At 38.6% G+C, this 27,502-nt stretch overlaps 1 protein-coding gene and 1 non-coding gene across 4 annotated transcripts in view; both read left to right on the top strand.

Moving 5' to 3' along the window:
• Positions 1-27,502, top strand: part of LOC111604906 (afadin) — a 50,950-nt gene that overhangs the window by 14,095 nt on the left and 9,353 nt on the right. Inside the window, exons 2-12 of one of the 3 annotated variants that reach the window (XM_023323146.2) lie at positions 3,108-3,380; positions 3,444-3,552; positions 3,611-3,804; positions 4,600-5,127; positions 5,199-5,280; positions 20,495-20,847; positions 23,733-23,854; positions 24,644-24,698; positions 24,781-25,040; positions 25,331-25,543; positions 27,021-27,486. In XM_023323146.2, the coding sequence (XP_023178914.2) occupies positions 3,276-3,380; positions 3,444-3,552; positions 3,611-3,804; positions 4,600-5,127; positions 5,199-5,280; positions 20,495-20,847; positions 23,733-23,854; positions 24,644-24,698; positions 24,781-25,040; positions 25,331-25,543; positions 27,021-27,486 (2,487 nt within the window). In that variant the 5' untranslated portion in view covers positions 3,108-3,275. Of the gene's footprint in view, positions 1-3,107; positions 3,381-3,443; positions 3,553-3,610; positions 3,805-4,599; positions 5,128-5,198; positions 5,281-8,842; positions 8,880-20,494; positions 20,848-23,732; positions 23,855-24,643; positions 24,699-24,780; positions 25,041-25,330; positions 25,544-27,020; positions 27,487-27,502 lie in introns of those variants that run through there. The other 2 variants (XM_023323147.2, XM_023323148.2) reach the window with 2 other exon arrangements.
• On the top strand, positions 11,571-11,698 carry LOC111604970. The gene has a single exon (XR_002751782.1). It is a non-coding gene; the product is annotated as a U4atac minor spliceosomal RNA (small nuclear RNA).

The raw sequence follows: 27,502 nt of genomic DNA, 5'->3' as shown, positions 1-27,502 counted from the left end.
GGTGCCTCATTGGACCATTGCATAAAATTGATGGTATAATGTTAAAAGAAGACTATCTCAATATTTTGAAAACCTGTCTACCCAATTTTCTGGACAAGTGTGCATATCCCGTAAAGGAAATAATTTTTCAACAAGATGGGGATCCAAAGCACACTGCCAAAATTGTCCGCGAATGGTTACAAAACCAAGATTTTATGCTGATGGAGTGGCCAGCTCAAAGTCCCGAACTTAATCCGATTGAGAACCTGTGGTCAATCGTGAAGCGACGGCTCGGGCAATATCAATCAATGCCATCCAACCTAGACGATCTTTGGAAGCGTGTAGAACTAAAGTGGAACCGAGTTCCAAAGGAAACCATAGAAAAGTTGGTCGAGAGTATGCCAAACTGAATAAAAAATGTAATAGCTAATAAGGGCCTGTGGACAAAATATTGATTTAGAATCATATTAAATTTTTTTCACTGAAGGTGCAAAATTGTACACATGCGTTTTGTTTCAGTTTTCTTTGTTTGAATATTTTACTAATTATTTTTTGTTTTTGTTATATACGGCAATTTGTTAAGAATTAAATACATATTATTGGAAAAAAAAGTTTTTTTGATTTGCTTCATTCCTTTGGAAGTTATCGACTCACAAAGTTGAAAGTGTCAACTATGGAAACACTTTTGCTCCCTACTGTATATAAATAGAGTAATTGGTAGAGTAATTGGTATTCAAATAAATATACATAGTGATAATGTTTAGCTATTTTAACTTGCCCAAGACACTTTTTGGCCAAGCTTTTGTCGCACCCAAAAGGAAAGGAAATCTTGGTGCATTCACCTCATTGAACGAGGCCTTTGTTTCTTGACTTGCGGTACTTTTATATTATACAAATATATGTATATATAGTATATATTTATCTGTTTGTCTCTCCATTTATCTGGCGACAGTTTTTCTTTAACTTCTTTCCGCTCTTTTGCCTTGTTTTTATTGTTGCCTTTGCGGTTTTCCGGCTTACTGCCATTTTTATCAATTCTCGCAATCTTTAGGCTCAGTGCACAGGCAACAACAACAAACAACAAGTAGATTGTTTGTTGACTCTGCTCTGTGTGAACTGACACTTTTATGTCTTTTTAATAATGTTGTAAAACTGTCTAAATAATTACAAAAAAAGCACTTTGAGTTTTGCCTTTTTCTGTTGGCAATTGCACCATAATTTTGGAGTAAATAACTGTAAAATAGCATTGGCATTTGTGTAGAAAATTTAGAAATCATGAAATATTTCGAAGTAAACTGCATAAATTTTGTTGAAAATTCCAACCCCTAAGCAACCCCTAGAAACTGCTCGGCAACCGACTTTGCGACTAGCCAAACAACAGGCATTGAAATTTAGTCAAAAAGGTCAAAACTAAATGAAATACCAAAACACTGAAATAACATGTATAATTGCTCGACTCGAATATACCCTGTAGAATACTCAAATCTATTCCTAAATTAACTTTTCGAGTAACTAAAGAAATCGTGATCAATTCATTCTTCTTCTTTTAAATAACTTTTATATTTGTTGACTGATTTCGACTAGAACATACCCTGCCGGCAACTTTACATAGCTGTATAATTTGCTACGATCTTCGTTTATAAAATATATAACCCTAAGAGCTTGAAATGTAATGTATTTATAACTTTATGTTTCTGATGGACTGATAATACCCTGTATATATTTAATTTATATTATATGCGTAGGATAGACACAAAGACTAGAAGGCGTGAACATATTTCGCTTTTATGCTTATGTTCGACTAGAGTATACCCTGTATATTGCTTAATATAATTGCAGACTTCCTCATCGATTGGTATTAAAAGATATAGATCGTTTGGATAGTTTTAGCTTCAGTCCTAATACTTCTGCGGCGCTCTACTCTTTCATTTGTCCAGTTTCAGTTGAATACAGGGTATTAAAACGCTTGCTGGTTACGCACGAATGCAGTTCCTTTGCCGGCTAGAGCAGGAACAGGGACAGGGATAGGGACAGGTTACTGCAAGTCAGTTGCTGGGCAACAACACTAAAAAAATGTCAGAACAATTGCAACAACAGACAATACGCCCTCGCCCTAGCCCTCACCCTCACCCTCGCCGTCGCTCGCCGTTGTCTGGTACAGAAATTGCTTTACTTCAAAGTTTTCTTATGGGTCTTATAGTTCTATGTGGTTTCATTTATTTATTTTATTTTTTTCCGTTACCCGTTACCCGTTACCCTCGCTCCCCTTAACTCTTTGTGCGCAGCGAACGACGAATTCTGCGAAGCGGAACCGTTGACGGTTATTAAACTATATAGAACCACGGCAAGAAGAAGCGGTAGAAGAGGAAGAGTCCAACGACAGCAACAGATATCAAGACATAAAGCAGTTATACATATGTATGCAGGGGGCAGTGTTGAGGGCGAGGGGTGTCGCTGAATTGTTTCAGGCATAGTTCCGCTTTTTCTGTCTTCAGTCATTTTTTGTTTGAACATCTGAACTTTGAACGTTACGGCCACGCCCTATAAACAACTTGAGGTTATTTGTACTTTTTTAATAGACTCGAAACATTTTCTGCACCGATGAAGTTGTTTCCACGTCTAGGGTCAGCGGCCAATAGAGGAGAAACATAATTGGCAACATGATGTAAAGAACGTGTGCCATGCGATGAGCTCAGTAAAATATCTGTATATATAATAATACTTACATGGCTAATAAGTCATAAAATAACTGTATTTAATCTTAAACAATGCCAACTGTTGTAGTTATTTACGGCCATACGCTGGGAGTAGAGTTTGAGTTGTGGAAGGTGTAGCTTATCAAATATAAGCTTCGATGACTATATAGTGTGTAGATTCTAGAGCTAACAAACATCAATTTTCTGGTCACCTTGACTAGGTCTTCCAATTTGGCATTAGTTATTTGCTCATCTAGGGTATCTGTCTAGTCGGTTACTGGCCGCACTCTTTTGACTTTAGTGTAGAGGAAATGCAACATTTGTTGTGCAATGCATCTGCGAATGCAACTTGAATTTTACGATGCCTCGTGGAAGCTGTAAACCTAGAATCTAATTTTAACCCAATTTATTCTTTTCTCTCCTGTTTTACAGTTAGCGCTGACGAAACACTGGAACAAATAAACGACGTCACACTGGAGTCACAAATACGATAAACATTCCAAAAATTCCACATTACCTCCCTCCAACTGTTTCGCTCTCTCTTTCTGGCTGCCTCTCTGCATCTCTCTCACTCCGTACTCTCCCCCGCCCTCTCTCGGCATGTCACATGATAAGAAAATGTTGGATCGCGAGGCAGTACGTTCAGTTATACAGCAATGGAATGCCAATCGATTGGATCTCTTTGCGCTCTCCGAACCGGATGAGGTGAGTAGAATCACCTACGTGCTGAAAGATCTAGTCATATATCTGATTGCTTGCCTCTTTCAGAATCTGCTCTTCCATGGCGTTATGCGCTTCTATTTCCAAGACGCCGGCCAAAAGGTGGCCACCAAATGCATTCGCGTTGCCAGCGATGCCACAGTCACAGATGTCATAGGTCAGTCACGGATGATCAGCTCCAATTGTTGATAAACTAATTGCAAAACTTCTTGCAGACACGTTAATCGAGAAATTTCGTCCGGATATGCGCATGCTGTCTGTGCCCAATTACGCCCTCTACGAGGTGCACGCAAATGGCGAGGAGCGTCGCCTGAATCCGGATGAGAAGCCGCTGCTCGTTCAGCTCAACTGGCACATTGACGATCGCGAAGGACGCTTTCTGCTCAAGAATATCGATCAGAAGACAACGGTGTGTGGTGCTTAGAATACTAATGAAATCTAGCCTAAATTAGAGTGTATAAACAGGGTATGAACAGCCGGGAGCAAATAGAGAAAAAGCTTAGCATCTGTATAAAATTATTTGCCAATTTTCTAGAAACACCTAGCGATACCAAGTTTTTTTTTAAGCTAATTAATCGATAAATTAAATTGTTAAACCTAGTCTAAACAGGGTATATTGCAGTTGGCTATAAGGACCTAACAGATATTTGTAGTCTATTCCATTATACAAGTTTTTCTAGAATGTTTTTTTGTATAAGCAAAGTTATCGATAATTATTGAAAATATATCTAGATCTTTGAAATAAGCAAATGTATATAACAGAGTAGAAGAGATTGAAGGACAACATCCTACATTCTCTATCATAGAGCATCCAATCTGCATGTATAATCGTTTATCAATTCAAATAATCGATAAATGACCAAAAAAGACAATATGTTTAGGGTATATTGCACTTGATATATATAGCCTAGGTTATTCAGCATGCACGTCAGTCGGGCTGTCAATCGATAATGTAAGCATTGTATCGATGACGTGAACGTTAATCGATAAACACATGTAGAGCATTTTGCAGTAGATTCAAGATGCATAACATAGAGAGATAGATAGAGGGAAAGGGAGTTTGGTAATAATGATCTATATCATCATTAGTCTTCTAAATTCTAAATTATTAATGTTATCGATACATGCCCAAGTATCGATCAATATGTTCAGTTTGGCAAGCTTAACTTGGCTTTTTTCAACAAGAACTTTTTGCCCTTTGCAGCCCATCGAGCAGTCGGAATTGAATTTCAAACGGAAGCTTTCCAAGCGTGAGAAGAAGGAGCAGAAGAAAAAAGAGAAACTGGCCAAGCTCAGCTCTGACGTGCCGCTCTCCAATGGCAGCCAGCTTGGCGCCATGGGCAATGGCGTTGGCAGCGCGGGCGGCGCAGCAGCACACATGAACGGCAGTGCAGGCGGCGCAGGCAATGGCGAGGCTGGAGATGCCGTTGCCGGCAAGCTGTATACAGAGCTGCCGGAGACGTCGTTCACACGCTCGATCTCAAATCCGGAGGCGGTGATGCGACGCCGACGACAGCAAAAGCTGGAGAAGAAGCTGCAACAGTTTCGTTCACGCGACGGCGGACCCGATACGGGCGGCACACTGAAAATCTACGGCGAGAGTCTGTGCCAGGATGTGCCCTACAAGACGCTGTTGCTCTCGATACGCGACTGCGCCCAGGCGGTGGTCAGGGAGATGCTCAGCAAATATGGCCTGGAGAAGGCAGATCCCTTGCACTATTGCCTCGTACAGGTTGGCTGAGACTCGATAAACTTAGCTATGTAAATGATGCATGCTTATCTTCCATCTGCCTCCTCTTTCAGGTCAACAGCGATGGCACAGAGTACATACTTGACGACGACGAGTGCCCCTTATCAATACTCATGAATCATCCGACGTCTCGCGGTGAGTCCTTTCGCCTGTTTGTGGGCCATTTGAAATCACTTAGTGTGTCAGCCCCTGCCAGTGGGAGAGTGTAAGCTCCATTGTGGGCGTGGCAGCAGGAATGAGTAACAACTCATTCATAAATATTGAATTTGTTTTATCAATAACTATGCTCCTTGACTGACTGACAGCAACAGCAACAATGGCAACAACAACAACAACAAGCATATTTAACTTTTGTTGTTATTTTGTTATTTTTCTTCGTTTCATGTTTCGATATTTCATAGAAGTTTGCAGCTTGTTTCAGTCCTTTGCAGGCATTCCAAAGTGTTGCGACCATAAAAACCCAGATAGAAACATAAAATATTAAATCGAATTTGTATAAAAAATACATCAAAATGAAAGATGAGCTGTGTGACAGGCTGCGTAAGTGTTTTATGTTAGCTGAAAAGTTACAAGAAATATAGAAATCAATTTTAAGAATATTTCTCATTTTTTCAAATTATTTTTATAATTTATGTTTATAGAAATGTGCCTAAAAATGTACAACAAATATTGATTCTATATATATTCAATGTGAATGATAAAACTCAAATTTACTAAACTCAAAGCAAATAAAAACACGTTCTAAAGTTCAAATTCCTTAACACAAAACTAAAAATTAAAAAAATTCAAAATATAGAAAATGTTTTAAATTCAATTGAAATTAACAAACATCAAAATGTATACAAATTATTTTAATGACTTTCACATTCAATGTTCTCTTTCTGTCTACAAAAAATAAATTTAAATATTAAGAAAACAAATAACAATTTATAGTTTTCTAACAAAACATAAGATTTTTGCTATAAAAATTAGCTTAGCCAATACACAAACCTAGGACAGCACGTCAAGCTATACAAAAGCTCAATGCTACAAGCTTTTAGTACACCGCATTTTGAATGTGACTGTTACGAAAGCTGCAATGAAATATTGTACTAAAAACAGTTGGGAAAACTTAAACGAAACTAAATGATTGTGTTGCTAATGTTAAAGGTTTTGTTAATTACAAGAATTGTGCTTTAGAGCTTTGTTGTTTTTGCGCAAGCTGATAGCAGAGCAAGGATGTGTCAAGAAAGAAGGCAACAAAACGAACTTTTGAATGCAATGCACAAGAACTCGGTATACATTGGGGGAACATTTGACAAAGCATACGTAGGCTTCCTTGCACACATACACACATTATAGAGGCGCGCACACACACATTTACATAAATGACAAACTTTCTACATAATAAGGCCGCTGGGAATTCAATGTCGGCCAACAACAACAATAAGAGCAACAATAAAGTAAAACGACAAACATAACTGACATTTAAATAAGGGCAACACAAAAAATTGTGGCCGGAAATGTTGGCCTCATCCACAAAGCCATACACAGACACACATATACACATACATATATGAGCAGCAACAAATAAGGAGTTTTGAGGCTGGCAGAGCAGCCACTTGACAATCACATGTTGCCGCCAGCGGCTACGACTGCTGCTGTCTCTGTTCCACACATTCAAGCACATACACACGCACATACATTCGCACACACACCTACTCATGCCCACCCAACTAACACTCATTGCCCACGTCGCTCGCACTCTTCTTGTGTTAGCTACGTGTGCAATTCAAAGGTGTAAAATGTAAATGCGACCACATTTGTGTAAATATTTTATGAGTTCCGTCTCTGTCTGGCTTGAGGACAGTGCCCGCGTCCCTGGAGTTGTCTCTGTTTGATACATTGTCTTAATTGCGTGGCCCATATCGGCTGTGTCTAATAAATTCCACTTAAACGTCACAATTTCCTTAAAGATTTTTATTATTTGCTTGGACTTAATTGCCCAAAAGACTTTAAGTAAACATCTTAACAGTTGTTCATTAGTGGAATATTCATTGTAACTATTTATAGCAGAGACAAAAGAAATCTAAATTGTTTACACTTGGTGAAGCTGAGCAATAACTGCAATTGATCCCAATTGAAAATGTCGAAATCTACTTCATTTTGTATTTAAATTCGATTTACCATTTATCATCAAGTTCCCTTGCCTTCATGTTTCGCTTTTCGCTCTACATGTCTGACTGTCTGTCTGTCTGCCTACTTCAACGGTTTGTTTTTGGCATTCTAACAGCATTTCGATGTCATTGCTATTAGCTATTTATTGTTGTTGTTGTTATAGAGGCGCGCTCTCTTAGTGCTCAACTCTCTTGCTTTCTCTTAATGTTCTTTGAATAATAAGTGGAAGTGAGAGTGTAAATACAAGTCGTAGCAGCGCCTAAGCTCATTCTATTCTCTTTTCTTTACTTACATTTGGGTCGTCGTCCTATATTTTGTTGTTGCTCCGTACAGTGGGATCAGTGTGCCAGTTTAATGTGCTCATAAGTTGAAATTAAAGATTATGCTAAACCTCTGTTATGATAAAGCTGCTGACTTTATTTTAATAATTTTTAAATCTTTTACTTATCGTAGTTAATTAATTATTTATCTTTTAATTTGGATTTTGTTCTTGCTACCTTCCGCTTAACCACTGTGCAAATTCTTAATTACGCGCTTCCTTTCGCTAATTCGTTTTACGCTCACTTGCTGGAAAGCTCTCTCGCTTCCTTTCTTTGGCTATGTTGTCTGTGGCGAGTGCCTTTTAGGATAATAATATTTTTTCTGTCTAAATTTTCGGTTGCGAACACTGCCACCTGTTCGTCAGCAACAACAATAACAACAACTACAACAACAACAACAAAGGTAGTCTTGGCATTGTGGTCACTTGAACTTTTTCGAACACGACGCTCCACTTGGTCCACTTGTTGTTGCTGCTGTTGTTGCCAACGTCCTCGTCAATGCCGCGGCACCCGATTCGAGTGCTCGACTGCCGAAGCATCGATGTTTGCCTAGTCGTGTTTTTCTCTCTCTCTCTCGCTCTTGCTTTTGCTCTTGCTCTTATATTCTCTCCACCCGCTTACAGCTCCCACTGTTATCTGCACCATGCACATTCGGCACCGTCACAGTCACACTTCGCTGTTGCTGTCGCTGCCGGTGTCGCAGTCGGCGTCAGCAGCGTATTGTGTCTGTGTTCAGTTTTTCGGCTTGGGTTTTCGGTTTCAGTCATGAAGTAAGCGCTGCTCGGGCCAGCAGCATAGCCCGGGAAAATTTAGAAGCGGAATCGAGATTTGAAATAGCTTTCGAATTCGGCATCGTTGTTGGTAGCGCGAGCAGCGCCCTAGCGGCGGCAACAGTTCCTGTGTTGTTGTTGTTGTTGTATCTGGCCGTGTTGCTGCCATCTTTACGTGCGTCCTGGCGTCTCCTTGAGGCATACATAAAATTGTCAAAATTAGAAACGGTTCAATTCAATTTACTCGTGTGTCGCAAAGTGTTTTTTCAAATTTGTTGCAAGCTATGTAGTCAAACGTTTCCGACTGCTGCTTAGTCGCAGCCGGTTTTCATGTCCGGTTCGTCTTGGCGCTAATGTTGCCCATTTGGCGTCTTGTTGCAACAGAACAACAACACCAACACCAGCAACGCCTGTCATTTAATATTCAAGTACAGCAACAACAACAACAACAACAAGGACAACAAAATGATGGATTGGGGCATAAGACGTAAGTGGAAAGCAAAGAGGACGCAATTTTCAATGTTTGTTTAGCTGTCAGCCAATCGCATTGGCTTCCCCCATACACTTTTGTCTCCCTTTGCTAATGAAATGCTTGAGCATCAGAAAAGTATGCTACGAAACGTGAAATGTCAAAACTTTATGCAAACTTGATTATTCGTTGCATTTTTGACTGAAAAAGACCCAACTGAATTTCTGACTCTTGCCAAAGGACCTGCTGCATAATTGATTGCTCGCGTAGGGCATATCAAAAAAGCAAAAAAAAAATGAAAACTTTTTCAGACTTTAAATTTGACTTTAATTGGGGGCTGTCAAATTGCTTGTCATATATAATTATTCCCAGCATTTTAATGATAATTGATATGACGTAAATTGACAAAATATTATTTAATTACAATCTTGATTCAATTATTACAATAGAAAGAATTTAACCCAATGTCCTTGCACATATATCAATACAAATGGTCGATAAGCCATTCGAATGGCCATTCTGCTTACGACCAAATGACCTGTGCTTACGAGGACTGTTTCATCTATTATTCAGGCCAGCTGACCATGACGCCTCTAAATATCCTGCTGACATTTCGATTTAGACGGAAAAAAGAAGACAGAAAACATTTACTCGGCAATAAAAACAAATCGGCACAAATAATAGAAATCAAACATTGTGGTAAATTGATAAGGTCTAATGAAGCTCTGTGGAGTTGGCTCGCTAATGACAACTCGACAGCTCGAACGCTACAGAAACGTGGCTGTTCATAAATATGCTGCCACGCCCACATGCTCATATTTTGCCGTAATGCTTGCGAAAATGTTGCACGCGCATAATTTTAATAGCTTTTGGGCGACATTTTTTTGCTCTTGTCTAGCTCATAAGCTTCGCTCCATCTCTGTCTCTCTCTCTGTGTGTGTTTATCTCTCCCTCTCTGCTGTTGTCTCATTTAATGCAGTTCATTGTGAAGGTCGTGCTACAGACTGAACTTTTGCTGCTGGCCCTGCTGTTGCTCCTACGGCTGCTGCTGCTTTTATTTCACCTCTCTCCTCGCTGTCTGCGTTGCGCTTAGGAATTTGATAGCGCTTCGAAGCCAGAAGACAGCAAATTGGGTTAAAAACTTGTTCTCATTTTTTATCTCCGTAGATTGTTCATGTTCCTGACGTCCTCCTTAGGGCTTTTAAGCCTTAAAGAAGGCTGCATAAATGTCATTAGAAAATTGTAAGAGACGCTTTACTTTCGAACAGTAATTGAATTGTAAAGATGGAAAGCTTAACACATTTTCCTAGTTTAAACTATTATTTTTATGTGTCAAGTAGAAGGGCTATAAATACACAAACGACCATTTATGCGGCTATTGCAAATAATTTTATATAAAAGATATATATATATAAATGTCAATCAAATCAAATTGAAAATAAAGTGAAAAATATTCATGCTATATTCTAGCATTTCAGCTTAGATAATGTCTAAAGGATTCATTTTGAAGTAATTCTATTCAGTCTCTTCACAAAACTTGCTCACAAAATATTTGTCTAAATCACTTTAATTGAGTTGAGGCTAGAGCATGAATATTGTAGTTATTCACTTAACTTTATATGAGTAAAAGGTCGGATTAAGGCTCATTCCAGTCACAAAAGTTGATCTCCAATTGAAGTGTTTAGATTCGACATGAAAGACTTAATAAGCCGCTTTAAATTATAGTTGACTGTCCACCATCTGGCTGGTTCCCAACTTGAAATGCTTAGAGTAGAGTTAACAGTTTAAGCTTATTAATTATGCATTCCAAATGAAACAAGGCCCAAAAGAACTAATGCCTTTAAGCTACATTTGAGTGGCGAAGGAAATAGCGATTTTGAAGGCGTTTCAGCTTAACCGATGTTTATTAGTTTTGTGATATATTTCCCTAAACTCTTCCAGTTCTCTAGGGAATATGTATCTGTTATCAGTAACAAAATTTTGTTGTCAACAATTCGCATCAAAATTGTGCTCAATTGCTGTTCAAATTTCAGTCATATGTCAGTTGATTGCTGACGACAGGGAGCCAGACTCATGAAATGGAATTGGTCCAAGCAATAGTAACAGAAAAGTGTCGGAAAAAGCGCCCAACCCACCCACATACACACACACACACGTTTGCACTCAAATCAGAGCTAACATCATGCAAATTTTACTTTTTGGCTCTTTGCCAATTTCCCATAGACAGACAGACAGAGGCACAAGCTAAGCAACATATATAGCTATACAGATATATATATATATATATATATATTTGATATACTCACATATTTCGCTTGTGCTGAAACACATTTATTTATTTTGCTAGGAAATTGGCTATTTGCTTATGAGTTGTGCGTGGCAGGAATTATGTCTATTAATTCAAATGTGCTGTAGATGTAGATGATCGATCTATACACACAACGAGCGCTTGGCCTAGGGGTTGTTTTTGCATGGGGTAGACTGTGAACTACCCTGCAAGCGAAAAACAAGCTTTGCACCCAAAGCTGTGCGGAAACTGGTTTTTATGATCCTTGTGATAATGCAATTTCTCGATCAGTGCACAGATCGGACTTGACGCTTCGAAATAGGCAACAATTTGCGCATGAATTTGCGTGCTTTTTTGCGCTTACAATTCACAAATGGTTCTCGCTGCCGACGTTTAAGGTCGCTGGCATTTGGCAGCAATCGTCCTTCCTTGTCTTGGGGAGCAGAAATGTTCAATGAACGTCTAGTGAGGACATTGCTGCTGACACCAATGATATAACATTACCCCCGTTCGCTGATCTCTTCGATTAGCGTTCGGAATTTTTGGAGAAAGACTCCCTTACTTCATAGGGGGTCGTCTATAGAATGCATTTACCGTTACTCTCTGCTCAGCTATTTGATGGCTGATGATGATAGCAATAAAATGTGATGGCTTTTCAAGTTTATGGCTGAGCAGAATTTATTGCACACTTTTAATGTTCCTGCGTACCAAAAAACAAGACGAAACGAAACGAATTCAGCTTTCAAGTGCAACTTGGCCAACAATAAAGACCTTAACTGAGCGATGCTCGTTAGCCCAAAAGTAGCTCCAAGTATACATATCTCAACTTTTATGTACACACACAGACAAGGTATGTGTGTGTGTGTGTGTGTGTGTGTGTGCACGCTACAAACTGACAGCTCTATTCTTGCTGGATTCGCTTTGTTCTTTCGACCTGCTCTTTTAGGGTTGGGCATATCGATTGTTTGAGAGAGCGTCAAATTATGATGATAATTTGCTCAGTTTGATTTATGTGTTCAAACGATGAGCGCTCGGTGGGTGAGTGTGTGTAGGTGTTTAAGTATACATCAAATTGATAGCCGCTTGCGAGTAGTTCAACAAGAATCGATAGCTTAATGAGATCGCATTCAATATGCCATTAAAAAAGTTCGCTTCACTTTGAGTCAAACTCAGGTTATGCAAAAATTAAGTGATAATTTAATTGAATCACATTAGTAAAGCTATAAATAAGTGATATATTCTGCGAATTTAGCTTACACAGTGCAAAACGTATCGATAATTTAATCGATATCTCATTTAACTATTATTTATTGAGCTTAAATTAAATATCATATCTATTTTTGATATTACAGCTCAAATTTATTTTCGATAACTGTAACTGATAATAATGCTATCGATCACTTTTTCTAAACGTTGTAAAATCCTAAAGAATTTTTGGTGTTGTATCAAATGGAATCCTAAACTGTTGTCTAGACGTAGAGTTTTTAATTAGCTGCTCTGGCTGTATGCTTTTGGCTCAGCTTCGTGTTTATGTGTGTGTGTGTGTCCTGTAACACGCACACATAAGTAACTTTGAGGCGAACGCACTTAAGCACACGGACGAAGCAGCACAAAGATAACCCACAACAAATACAGATACACCCACAACACACACACACAGTATACACACAACAAGCACACCCATTGAATGCAGTGTAAACTAAATGTTAGGGTACACACACACGCCCACACAGACAGCAAGACGCACGCACACACGCACACAGACATCAACATATTCTCTACTTTGCTGGCGTTATACGTTGTTTATATTGATACCCTGTAGCTGTAAAGCGAAGGGCAATGCATAAAACGTAGTCTATTTCTAAGTAATTGGATTAAGGGAGCACCATGCTAGTTTGTGAGCTCGTGAATATTTTTGTATTTTATGTGTGGAAATAACCTAAGTTATAAAATATAAATTGTACATAAAATATGTATTATTAACCCTAAGCATATTCAATATTATCAAAGAATGTGCACAAAAGTTAATTTTCTTAATATTTGTGACTCGAACAAGAAGTTTATCTCTCAACTGTATAGGGTATCTGCTCGTTGACCTCAATGATACTTGTTTCGTTATTTCATTCATTCATTCATTCACTGAGTGAGTCGCTTGCACTCACATTTTGTAAGTGAGTCAGTTAGTCAGATAGTCAGTCAGTTAGTCAGTCAGTCAGTCAGTCAGTCAGTAAGTGACTCAGCCAGTCAGCCAACGGGCGCCTTTGGTCGCATTGCTCATACGCGCTGTTGGCTGGGAGTGTTCAGTGCTGAGTGCTCCATGCTCAGTGCTCGGTGCTCGGTGCTCGCTGTTCGGTTCTCCGTTCTCAGTTCTCAGTTATCCTTGCGACTTGTGAACGTATTGTTGTGGCCGACCGGCTTCTAGCAGCAACAGCAACAGCAGCAGCGGCTTAGCCCGGCTTTAGTGTTCGGTTAGTTACTCGAACCACTTCAAAAGGAAAATAGTTATAAATAAACAATATGTTTATATATATATAAAAAATATTTAATTTTCTCGCGAATTCTGCGTATATGTGAAAAGTGCTGTTGAGTACCCGTAAACATTTTTCTGTGCACTTTATTAAATTGAAATTTTACGCTTTTATACGCCAACAGCTTTATTTTGATTTTAATTTCAATTTCATTCTGGCAGTTGGGTGTTTTTTCTTTTATTTGCAGTTTTTTTTGCGAGCAAATTGAATTTTCACATGGTTTCCATTTATTTATTTTGTGTTGTATTATTATTTTTTATACATAATAACTGTCTGCCTCGTGTCATGGCTCATAGTGTTCAGCGTTAAAGGAAAAAATAAAATAAAAGGGCAACAGGGGAGCAAAGCGCGGGTCATTAATTTCAAAAGCTGTATAGCTGGAAAAAAGGGAAGTCATATAAAATGTAATTCCTTATATATTGCGCCGTACATAACATATATGGGAGTTGGTGTGGCATAAACCCGTCCATGGCCCGGCCAAAACAAACAGACAGAACAAAAATCAATAAATTTCGTAAGTTATGACAACAGACAAAGTACTCCAAATGTTTCTTTTTTTCTAGTTTTTTTTTTTTTTTTTTTTTTTTTGTTTTTTGACCAAAGGACACTACGTTAGACAGTCGAAGTCATCAATTTCGTTCAGGGTTGTCAAGTCCTTTCGAATCTCTTCCGAAATTCAATTTGCGTATTCTGACAAAAATTGCAGCCACAAAATGAAATCATATTTCGCTTTCGTCTTTCCCATTTAGTCTGTGGCATTTGTTGCCTTTGGGCCGGCTCTGAGTGTGGCAATTATATTTTTATTGTCTCTGCTGCTGCTGTTGCGCCAGCTGCCAAATTGTCTAGCAAAAATTGCTGTTCGCAACCTCGGGCGGCACTTGCCCAAATGGCCCAGCACAAAAGTGCGTTCAAAGAAGGCCAAAATGTCGCCAATCCAGCTGGCAGGAGTGGGAAGTCTCTTGATGGGAATTTCGAAAGGTCATGTCCGATGATTCGAATAGCTGGGCGCATAATTTGATTTTGTTTCTTCATATCTTTAGTTTTATTAAAGCAGGGCTTTATTCAGTAATCATTTTTAAGCAATATGAAACTTTTGAAGCAGCAGTTTAAAATTGTTCAATGAAAGTTAAACGCGCCTTTGGCTCTGCTATAAAGATAACAACTTCAAGTTTGATGCAATGGATTTCGAGATAACTCTGAAAAGAATTGCCTATGTCAAGCACATCTCGCATATCTCTTATTTTATTTTAACTATATCTCATGCTCTCTCTCACTTTCTTTTAACTATTTCCTTCGTTATCACTCTTCAGATATATCTCTCACTTAGATAGATCTGTCATCATCTTACGGCTATCTCTTATGTTCTTTATATGCTTTTTATACCCTGATCCCATTAAAAATGGGAAATCAGGGTATAATGGTTTTGTGCAAATGTATGTAACAGGCAGAAGGAGGCGTGGCAGACCCCATAAAGTATATATATTCTTGATCAGGACGACAAGCCGAGTCGATTGAGCCCTGTCCGTCTGTCTGTCTGTCCGTCTGTCCGTCTGTCCGTCTGTCCGTATGTGTGAACGCGTGGATCTCAGCATCTATAAGAGCTAGAGACTTGAAATTTTTTTTTGTAGGTCCGTGTATAGCACGCGCAGGTCAAGTTTGTTTCAAATATTCGATAACTATTCGCATTTAATTGTTATCGAATAAAAACATTATTGAAATGTAGTAAATAAATTATATCTCGAACGTCTTAAGAGCTAGAGCATCCAAATTTTGTATTTAGTCTTATGTATATTTTATGCAATTTTGATTTTTGTTGGATTTTGGATACCGGCTCCAAATTCCCCCAAATTCTTAGAATTTAAGTTTAGTTGGAAATAGGGCCATTATGTGAAGGCGTTTGCATCTCAACCAAGCCAATAGGATATGTAGATCATATGCTGAAAATTTCATTAAAATCCATTAAGTAAAACAGAAGTTATTAAACAAAACGTTTGGCCAATTTGCAAAAGCACATGTCAGCAGCGCCACGCGCACGCATTTTTCCTATGCGTGTGCACACATACATTCAAATGCGTGTATTCTTTTCTATTCCAAGAATTGAAATTGCGATTGAATTGTGCTGAATTATTAGCTGCTACTTATATTCAAATTTGCAACAATTCGCGAAAGGAGGGCAGTGGCTGCGTTGGTAGAGGCGCCGCTCGTGTGCAGCTTGGTCTGGGTTCGAGGCCAGTGGAGATGAAATGTTTTTTATTGTTTTATTTTTTTTTTTAGTTATGAAGTGGCGGTATTGGTAGAGTTTGTGCACGTTGCGAAAATAATCCGGGTTCGAATCCTGGTCTCGCAATGTCGATTTTTATTTGTTTTCTTTTTTTGTTTTAATACTCAATACAAACTACGGAAAATATTTCAAAACTCAAAGGACTGGGATCAGGGTATCTCCTAGTCGGGCACCCCGACTAGAGCTTTCTTACTTGTTTATGTGTGTACCTCTTTATTCCTATCTCTCTCTCTTTCTCTTTGCTATCGTTTTCTCCCTCTTTCATTCTTTATCTCTCACTCTCTCTCATTCTCTATCTATCTATCTAGCCTATTTCTTTCTAAATATTTTAGAAATTAACGCTCTATCGCTTTCTCTCTCACTATCTCTAGCTCTGCCGTCCAATCCTTCTATCTGTCTCGCTCTTTCTCACTCTCTGTGTTATAGGTATTCCTTAACTAATCTTTAAATATGTTTTTATTTAATTTGGAACATTTCAAGCTTTTAACATGTCTTGAATTATTATGTTTCACATTCATTTCAAAGTCTCGCAATGAATTCAAAAACTTTAAGAACTTATCTTTTCAGAACGCAACAAGTTTTACAAATTTCCGCCTAGACAGTTTTGAATGTAATGCGTTTAACTCAACATGAATCGAAGTTTTGTACGCTGAAAGACTTCTAAATGTGACTTATATTAGCCCAGTTGAAGTCCAACTGATTTTAATGCACTCCTGGCGCTGTATATTCCCCTCTTAAAGGACACTCGCTCTCATTAACTCTAGTTGCTAAAAGCTCTGTCTAATCTGCAATATTAAACAGTGCCCAATATATATGTATACATACTTATATATATTTTCAGCAAGATGCTTGGCCATATCCTTGCGCTCAGGACATTGCGTTTATTACAAAGTTGTCGCCATTTGAAATGACTTTATGTGCCATCCAGGCTTAAGCACAGAGTCCTTTGGGCGACTCACAAACTTGGCTCATTAAATTTTCATTGTTTTAATTTGCGCAACGTGAGCGTGTGCGTGTGTGCGTGTGGCTAAGTGCTCAGACTACTTGAACAGCTGTCTATGTGCGTGCGTGTGTGTGTCTGTGTGTGTGTGTGTGGCATGTGGAAATTAAATAGCTAAACGTTCAGCAGACCGAAGAACAGATTCAAGTAGCTCGACGCTTTGCTTTGGTTTCTTGTCAAAAACTTTGCCACGTTTTACGGCTAATTTGGGTAATTTGACTACTGGGCACAGGCTGCTGCCGAGCACCACCAGCCACACGACACACGCCACCTGCCACCCGCTACCCGCCTGATAGGTCAGAATATCAATGCCAGTCAATTAGGCTAAACAAATAGCTCAAGTTAAAGTGGGCAACAGGCGAAGCTAACGGAAAACACATTTCAATATATAATAAATTTAATTAAATTCCTTTTCATTTCTTATGCGCTGTTCGCTCATTAAAGAGGGGTATATTGTGATTCTATATATTGTAAATATATATTTATAGTGTATACCAATGTTTTAGATATATCCACAAATGTTGGCTGTTTCCAACTGAAGAAATCTAAACGTTGTCTGAGTTACAGATAAAAGAGGAATAATCATAAGTTTTTACTTGCTCTGAAAATGTAGGGTATCTAAGAATCGGCTTTAGCTTGTTGAAGCAAGCGTAAGGTAAACTGTAGAGTTATTATAACAAATAATATTTGTGATAGTTAGCCAAGAGTAATGCAACAAGCAGCGCCAACTTAATTACAGGGTGTTTAATAGTTCAGCAAAGCCCGTTCTACTTGACACAAAGCCCATAAATTACATGGGTCATTATATAGAAAGTTGCGCTAATAAAAATGAATCTGTCCAGCGTCGGGCATTTGGTCACACACAGAAGTCCAAATACACACACACAGAGAGAAAGAGATAGAGATTGGTCTGAAAGGATTGTGTGGCCACATGACTGTGGCATACCTGAGGTGGGGCGTCAGCGGGGCGTGGCATTTTACTCGCTCAACTCGTTATGCAATTTGCACATCTCGCCTGGCCACGACCCTTTTGTTGGTTTGCATTGTTTTCAGCTTTGGCATTGCATAAATTCAACGCTGCTTTTCTCCCTGTTGCCAATTTATGCGCACTTATGCACGTAGCCACAGCATGGGACACACATACACACACACAGCATTACGCTTGCCACATACACATGTGAGCTGTTCTACATGATCCTGACGCGTCGTTGACCAAATCAATTTCATGGCTCGCAGGCATTTTAAGTCCTTTGCTGTGCATTGAAATTTTAACTGTCAACATGTGGAGTGTGTATAATTTGTGTGTGTGTAGGTGTGCGTGGGTGTAATGTATTACTGTAGTGTTTACCTGTGGTTTGCTCTGGACCAAGTTGCTTTCAATGTTTATGTTTTCTCCTCTGCTGCACTTGCTCAATGTGTTTCTAGTGAATCCTTTTTATGGTGTATATATAAATATATATATATATATATATATATATTTATAAATATAGTTCCTTATTTATTTCTGCTTGCTAGCCTTGGCCCTTGGCATTAAAAATAAACTTCATGCAATATTCTAAGGTAAAACGCAAGCGAATCAAACTATGGCACAAGCTTTTAAATTGATGTAGACTTTATTTGATTTTGTATCCTCACAAACTTTCGTAGCATGTTTTAAATATATATAATTTGAGTATCGTTCCACGTTTCTTTTAATCTTTTTTTATGTTTTAATGTTTTTTATTTTCTTTTGATAAAATTCAAGTTGAGTTTCTCATTGCAAAAACCTTTATCAGTTTCTCAGCTGCTGCTGCCGCATAAAAACAACAGTCAGAGAACATAGCAAAACAATATTCCAAACAGATATAGACAAATATATAAATCCAATGTGGTTCTTTTGGTGGCGCAGAAAAGGTATATGACACAATATTTGCTGTTGTTGTTGTTAGTGTAAGTGTTTTCGTTGTGTGTTTGCCTTTTGTTTTGGTTTCATATTTTGTTGTTTGTAAAATGAAAAAGCGTTGCGATTCCTCTTTTTGTTTTTGCCCCCAGTGGCAAAATCCAATTTCCACATTGCTCATACGCCCCGTGCTCGGCACACGTCTCTCGACTCGCAGCTGAGCTGAGTTCGGTTTTGTTTTTAATAAGTTTTTTCCGGCTCGCCATGCCCCAGATTTCAGTCACAAATCCCGATAGACAAGTCTTGTTCTCCTTGTTTGGCCGTCTGGACAATCGTCTCTCCAGCTCACGTTGCCTTCCGTCCAAATGGAAAGCTAACATGCATCCGGCGCAGCCGAGAGGGCATCATCTCTCCGGCAACATATTTTGCATGGTTCGTTTAACATTCTGTGTAACAATGCCACAACAAGCAACAAAGCCAAATTAAGCAGCTGCCGCCGCCGCCTGTGTTCAGCTGCACTAGTCGCAGAGACTGCAGCGCATATGGATACTATATATCTACACTAAGAAAAAGGAAAGAATATAAATTCTATAAACACGACATTTGTGCAATATTAGCATAGAAATATGGATTGTCTATGTACACTCAGAGAAAATATCGAGCCTTATAATTTAAAATTCCCGTTGCATATTCGTCTGAGCATGAAAATCGTAATTAAAATATGAAATATGAAAAAAAATACGTCTTCACTATGTACACTCAACAAAAATGATTGACTTTTGTACTCTCATAAATTAAAATAGTGAACGACGCCAAACTATACACAAAGTTTGCTTGAAAGTTGTACTTGAAAAACGAGATTTTCAGATAAAAAAATTTTTGAGAATCAAATCTGAGTTTGTATTTTTTTTTTAATAAATCGGGAAGCTCAATTTTTTCGTAGAATTTTAAAAAATAGCATAAGTTTTCATCTGCTAGTCTGTGAGAGCCATGCAAATATCAGCTTGGCTAGACTTTTTTTCAGTGTAATATATGAAAACGGAAATTGATGAAGACTGAATTTGATTTGATTTCATGTTTGGGAATAAGTATTTTTGGGTTGAGTCGATGAGTCAAATTGTGTGCGGATTATATGAGATGAGAAGTGGGATATGCCAATGGAACCGTGCTGGCCAGCAATAGTGTGTATAGTGTATCAACAAAAACGTGTGCGCTTTATTTGTCTTTTATTCTATTATATATATATATACATATATATATATATATATATATATATATATATATCTATATATATATATATATATACATATATATATATATATATATATATATATATGTGTGTGATACCTACCCCTATGTGCGCTGCCACCACTGTGCGCTCTAATGCTATTGTGTTTTTTTTTTCGTTTTTAAACATATTTGCACAGCTGCAACTGCTACAGCTTGATGCGCTTTGTGTTGCGGCAGCTGTCGTGCCAATATATGTTTCGTCTAAACTGCGCTTTGGAGCTTGACTTGCAGCACAAAGGCTGTAAAAGCTGAAAAACTGACGCTGCAAATGTGTTTTGGTGCGCTAGCTAGCAAAAGTCTAGTTAGCAGACTTATACTATATTTATATGCATTCATTTTTAATGAGTTTCTCTCGCTCTCCGTTGCAGGTTCTATCATGTTTCATGTGCGTCGCCGTCCGGCAGACTCGCAGCCGCGTCGACGCAAGAAAAAGCCATTGGGCGCTGCCAACGGCGCAAATCACATGTCCGGCGATCGCGAAGGACCTGTCCTGGTCGAAGTGACGCACAGTGGCGATGGCGGTCGTCGCATTAAGCTGGGCAGCGATCCGGTTGAGGTTGGGTCAGCGAACACCAATTGCCTGCAGCTCTTCGGACCCTCCATACAGCCAAGGCATTGTCTCATCTCGCTGCTGGAGGGCGTTTGCACCGTGACGCCTCTGCACACGGACGCGCTGACCTTCGTCAACGGACATCACATTAGCCAGCCAACCATATTGCATGTGAGTAGACATTTTCATCTTGATTTGCAACTAATTTCGGTGAGGTCACAACTAATTAAGATGCCGACATGCACTAATTTGTAAACATTTCCGATTAGTATGCTTTTGCTCAGTCTCTCTCTGTCTTTGTCATATGCGGCGTATACGCATTTTATTTGCCTTTTTTGGCAAAACGACAAAGTTTTCTACTTTGCGCTGTCAACCTTGACCCAGTGAAAGTTGAAGCTTTTGTTGTGAGCTCTTCCGCTGCTGCTCTTCCTGTTTCTGCATCCTGTTATTCGTGCTCCTCTTACTGCTGCTGCTACTGTTGGCATTTGTCACGCAATTCCATTTCCCATTTACAGCATTTTCCGTACAGGCTTTTCGCATTTTACTGCCCATGTTAATGGTCATGACGACAGAGCAGCAAAACGAAAGAGATTCTCATCCAAATGAAATAAGCCAAGTGTCCACTGGACTGCGGCAATTTGTTGTTGCAACCGCCTCAGTGAGACAGTTGGCAATAAGCGAAGATATTTTATAAAGGAAAAAACACAAATAAATTGCGGAAATAAAATGCAACTGACGATGGATTTAGGGATATAATGCTAAAGTACGCAGTTGACAGAAATAAGAACTTGAAGATTTTTTTTAAAAAATTGTTTGAAAATAGAGCTTCTGGATGGTTCCTACAAAACTTTAAATGAAAATTAAATGAAAAAAATGAAACAAAATGTTTCACAGTTCTAGAGATGAAATGAGCAATTTTTAGCACCTGGATTAATTTTTAAGTTTTCGACAAATAGATTTCAATAATCTTTCCTTCCATTTCCTTTGAGTAATTCAATATATACACCATTAAAGCTTTTTAGACTTTTCTTAACATTTATTCAAAATTCTTATTTGATAAATAAAAGCTGTATATTCTACAGTTTTACTACAGTTAGAAACTCAAAATGAAACGATTAAGTTACTGTTGTTGTCCTCTATTGAGGGCGTAGCAAATCAAAAAATATCACATCTAAAGTTTTACAGCTTTTTTACAAAGTTTAACTGTATTGCAGCTCATGATTCAAACCCTTGAGCTCTAACAGCGGACTTTTATTGGGAAACCAACTGTATGTAGGTATTTTTTGTTGGTTGTGTGCTGCACAAACATTGGCAGCTCAAGTTCATTGCCAACAGTTGTAGCCCGTTTCTCTGGCTTGCCGTAGTCGAGCGCACGTTTTATATGCTCATATCAAAAGCGTTTGGGGCGCAGTTGATTTATCTTTTGTTTTGACAACTTTTCGACGCACACAAAATACAAACAGAATAACAACAACGCGGCGAATTAAGTTGACTCTGCGTTCTCACGCATTTTGCCAAATGCACAAACAAAAACAACAACAAATTGTGCGCAATGTAAAAACTTTTCTGACTTTCCGCTTGATGAATTCGAAGCCAAATAAACAAAAGCAAACTTGATGTTGCCCCTATACCCCAACGACAGATAGAGACAGAGACAGCGACAGAGACAGAGAAGGCTACAGTTCCCCCATTCACCCACTCGAGATAAGCCTCAAATGTATGGCAATAACGTCAAACTGTCTCCAGAGACACTTTTAGATCTGTGAGGGGAGCGGGGACGGGCGGCGTTTGTAAAAGTTAGCTAAACATTAATTTTGTGTAATTCACTGAATAAAATTTATCATTTAGACTTTCTGTACGCTGTTCGATCAGTGTCGAAAGAGGCATATCGAGACTGTGACAATTAAAGCCACACTTTGATTATATATTTTAGTTTTACTTTAAATATATTACGGGTCACGCCCATCAAAGTGGCGGGTGATTGAAATTAATTTCGACAATCTACAGTTGTGAGTAAAAAAATTGGGAAGATTAAATATAATTTCTTCCATAAATTTGTGTAATGATGATTTCCTTGTATACAGGTAATACAGCTTAAAGCCATAGTTATAGAGCTGCCATAAAGTGATGAAAGTCATATTTCTCTTGAGAGAGAATCTTCCACAAATTTGAGTAACCTTAACATAAATTGTAAAAATATATACATTTCTCAAGTGACAGTTTGAAAGTCACTGTCTTGCAGTTTACAGTCTTAGAGCTGTGATACAATCATGATATGATAACTGACATACTCCAAATATAGCCTGAAGATATTTAGCTTCTTATATTACAGTTGGAATGTCATTGTGATTAAGGTCTTCAAGCCACTCGAATCATTAGCATAGTCTAAGCTAGTTTAAACAGAGTATCGCACAGTCGTGCCTTTTGTTAATCTAAATATGAATTTGTGGTCTTGCATTGAATTGGCAAATTGGATTCAGTTGCGGTTCAATGAACTCAAATAACAACAATTTACAAATGTCACAAAAAGCCAAAACAAAAAAAATAAACAAATGCAAAAACAAAAGCAAAAATTCGCTTTTCAATAAAGAATAACTTTGCTGTAGAATTTGTGAACAAAAGAAAAAACAGTTTGAAAATGTTTTCAGTGATTTCTCGCGAATAAAGAAAAACTTTCAACTTGGCAAGCTGAATGGCTGTGCGCATATGCCTCATTAGTTTGCAGGGCACTTGAAAAGGGGGGCGTCTCTATCGATGACACCAAATTTCGAAACGCCCCACATATTTTCAAATCGAAATTTTCGAATCTTTGCAGTGCCACGAAAACTGTCAATGCGTGAGCACACGCTGCGATTAAATAGCTGATGTTGTTGCTTTCTTTATTTAATATAATAATTATAATAATTTAATTAAAGTACTTAAGCACCGCCGATGCACAGTGAATCGTATAATGTAATTGAAATGAGTGAAATGCGTGTCATAATTAAATCATATCATTACGCGTGTCGCTGTTTACAATATGCACAATTAATGGCCACTTAATCTGTCTTTTGCAGAACGGTTCGGTTGTCATGTTCGGTCGCGTCGCCTCCTACCGATTCCTGGACTCGCCCACAGATGGACGCTATAATCTGGCCCTGTCGCAATCCCAGCTGGACTCGGCCTGCCTCTACGAAAGGTGAGTGTGTCATGTGTATTTGACAGCTTCTATCTATAAATGCTGCGCTTTAATTTCTGTGTTTCTAATTTCATTTTATAAAATGTTGTGTTTTGTGGCTTTCATGAAGTTTCATTTAAAAAACTTGAGAGAACTTTAATTTAAGTAAAAATCTACGATTTACCACTGTCTTAGACCTGGCGTTGAGATTATCGTTGATTGAACCAGGTTTTAACTTAGACCTATGTTGTGAACTGTGAACTAACTAGTTCCATTGTTCTCGAACGACACACAATGCTCAGCTAACAACTGATTTTCCTGATTATACGTTCTACTAAGTTCAACTTGAACTAGTCTATATTATTGAACCAGTTCTATTGCACTATTTTCCGATCCTAGACTAAGTTATTTGCAGTTCATGAACATGTTCTTGAGTATTAATCATTACTCAAAAACGAAGAAATGAACTGGATCATTAAACCCTGAATTAAATTCTATAAATTAAATTATAAATTAAATTCTATAAATTTTCTATATATTTATCTGAAACTCTTTTGGATTCAATTTGTCTCTTAAGTGATTTCATATTGATCCGAATTCATTTTGTGTTTTGTTTTATTTTTTTTTAATTTCATATTTTTAATGTTGGCACCGTTTGTGGCTTTTTGTTTGTTTCGTGATGTTTGTTTTTATTGTTTGTGTACAACATTAATCCTGTCATGCACCACACACACCACCACACACATACATTCACACACCAACACACATTCACAACAATAACAAACGGAAAACAACAAATGGAATTTATAGTCGCTCGCCCACATCTCCGGGGTCCTGGAACGATGAGGATGGAGCGCTTAGTTCGGTGAGTAATTGTTGAACAAACTAATAGCTAGTCCAGAAACAGATAGGAGCTCGGCAACTCTATTTCTCTTACCTTCATTCAGACGCAGAAGAGCGAATACGAGCAGCATCAGCAGTTGAATCAAACCAACGCTGGCTACCATGGCAACTCAGCGGACGCGCACGCTCTCCGGGATGTGGTGGACAGCAAGCATGGCAACCAGGAGCAGCAGCAGCAGCATCAGCAGCAACAGCTGTCCAATACAGTTGGCAATTATGATGGTCAAAGTTTGGAAGGTAATCTGGAGAATGAAATCAAATCGATATCGAGCATGAAATCGAATGGCTCCAACAGTCAGGACAGGTAAGCAAAGTGTTCGATGCAGCTTAACAGAAACTTAACTTTCTCAGCTCAAATTTCTTAAAGCAGCCAAATTTAACATTCACTCAAAACACACACACACCACAAACACACCTTTATGTATCACCTGTGCATTTTCTTTACGTTTGTGTGCGCTTTCATTTTGTTTGATATTAAATTTTCTTTTATATATATGCTGTATTTGTTCTGTGCATAAACTGGCTCTTTAATATGCGCTGCTCTACTAATATTTATAATTTTTTTAACTTAACTTGACTGGCAACCGCATTTAGATCGCCCAAGTTACCAGGTGCTGGCGGCCATTTGTCTGGCGCTGGTGGCAGCGGCTCGGCAGATGCCCAGGGTCAGGAGCCCATTTTGCCTGCTGTTCTGGAATTCCCCGAAACACACCAGGAGCACTTTTTGCGTCACATCATCAGCGAATTGGATGTGAATGTGCCGCACTTTAAGCTGGCGCCTGTCTATTCACTCTACCTGTGTGCCAGGTAAGTCTTTGACTTGATAACTGCTTTATGTTTGCCTGATCACTTAGTATGCTCTCTGTGCTGAATTGCTAACTGTGCTAGCTTTAATTGATGTTTAACAGTACTAAAAACATGAGTAAATATTTATAAATAAATAAAATATGAATAAATTTTACTTAACTGAAATTTAGGTATTCGTGCGGATTTTGCTTTAGCTTTGGCATGATTGGAAATTGAAAATCATTGACAGCTTATTAAAAATTATTTTGTAGCTGCTTGAAGCTAGCAAGCTGATAAGTTTATGAGTCATCAGGTTGCCAGGATATTTCAACTCTGATTGGAACCGATATAAAACGTATCACACAAAGGGGAAACTTTTATATCAGATTTAATACAATTTAAAGCTAAATAAGACATGCTTTAGCTATAGCTGGGATTAGACTGTCATAATTATAACTGTACTGATATAGACCAATTGTAGACTTTTAAATGTAGTACTTCTAGAAACCTAGCAAGCTGACAAGATAGTAATATGCTAACTAGAACTATAATGATCCAATTGGAACTAGCATCTAGAGCTCTACCCCTCTACCCCTTACTTCTGTATATCTGTATATCATTCTGCAAGTTGCTATCTTCATTAGGATATTTTGAAATATTCGATGCTCTACCAAAAATCAAAGCACTTTATCATTAGCTGTTCTTTATTTGGCCAAAATCAAGACAAAGCCATATTGTGGCCGACAAATGTGCGTCCTTTATATGAATTGGCTTGGCTACTTCAAGCAAACGGCGCCACTGGGAGTCCAATTTGCTAAATTCCCAACTGTATTGAAAGCAATATCAACAATTCATTATCAATTATGATGATTTATCTCGGCTGCTGACCCAATTTGTGCGCTATTAATATTAATGTTAGCGTCTGGGCGTTGGTTTGAGTGGGCGGTGTTGGAGCGCTTCGGTTGTAAACACAGGAAATTGCAACGCTGTGGCAACCACATGCGGCAGCTCCATGACGTTTGACAAGGCCACAAAAAAGTAGAGCGCATGAAATAAATATGAAATTCATGCAAAAATTTAATCAAAAGTTTCATTCCAGCTTTTGATTTTCAGAATCTCTGTTCCAAATATTAAAGCTATTTGTGTCTAAAATAAAAAAATGTGAAATAGATAGGCTAAAGAAACTAGACTAGATAGTGAAATTGATAGATTTGGAAGATAGTTTTGTAAAAGTGAAGCAGGCTTTCAAAGTATACAGCTCAAAGTATTGTCTATAAATGCTAGGAATCATTCTCCTATATAACTCTTGGTGTTTGGCGTGAGAGTGTTTGGAGAGATGGAGTTCACTTGTAGCACAGATTATATTTGATAGGTTGACAATGCCAGTTCTTCACATAAATACAATATGCCCCACACACGCAATCACATTCCTGCAGGGTATCTAAATCAATAATCCATAGCTGCTGATTAACACGGAATCGATTGTTTCTCATTGCAGATATCGCGCCTCCACCCACTATCGTCCCGAACTGCAGCCCACTGAGCGCGCCCACAAGTTAACCATATTTTTGCATCATGTGGCGAATCTGGTCTATGGCGTTGTCCAAGAGCAGTACACAGATCCGCGCATACTCGCCTTTTGGATGGCAAACAGTTCGGAGTTTTTGCATTTCCTCAAATCGGATCGTCACATTAGCGCCTTTAGCGTACAGGCACAGGAGGTGCTCGCCGAGGCGGTGCAGACGGCATTTCGTAATCTGGTCAATTGCTTTCGCTTGGAGCTGTCGCAGACTCTGAATCAATTTCTCTCGGAGACGATTGATCACGATTCCGCGGCGGGTCTGGTGCTAACAGTGCTTGGCTCGGCGATGGCTTTGCTGCGACGCTGTCGTGTGAATGCCGCCTTGACCATTCAGCTGTTCTCGCAGCTGTTCCACTACATCAATGTCATATGTTTCAATACGGTGAGCGGCGCTGGCA

This window comes from Drosophila hydei, unplaced genomic scaffold, assembly GCF_003285905.1.
Source record: "Drosophila hydei strain 15085-1641.00,03,60 unplaced genomic scaffold, DhydRS2 tig00000063-arrow-pilon, whole genome shotgun sequence".
Classification (NCBI taxonomy): domain Eukaryota; kingdom Metazoa; phylum Arthropoda; class Insecta; order Diptera; family Drosophilidae; genus Drosophila; species Drosophila hydei.
The sequence above is the reverse complement of the archived record's forward strand: the minus strand, read 5'-3'. Positions and strand labels throughout refer to the sequence as shown.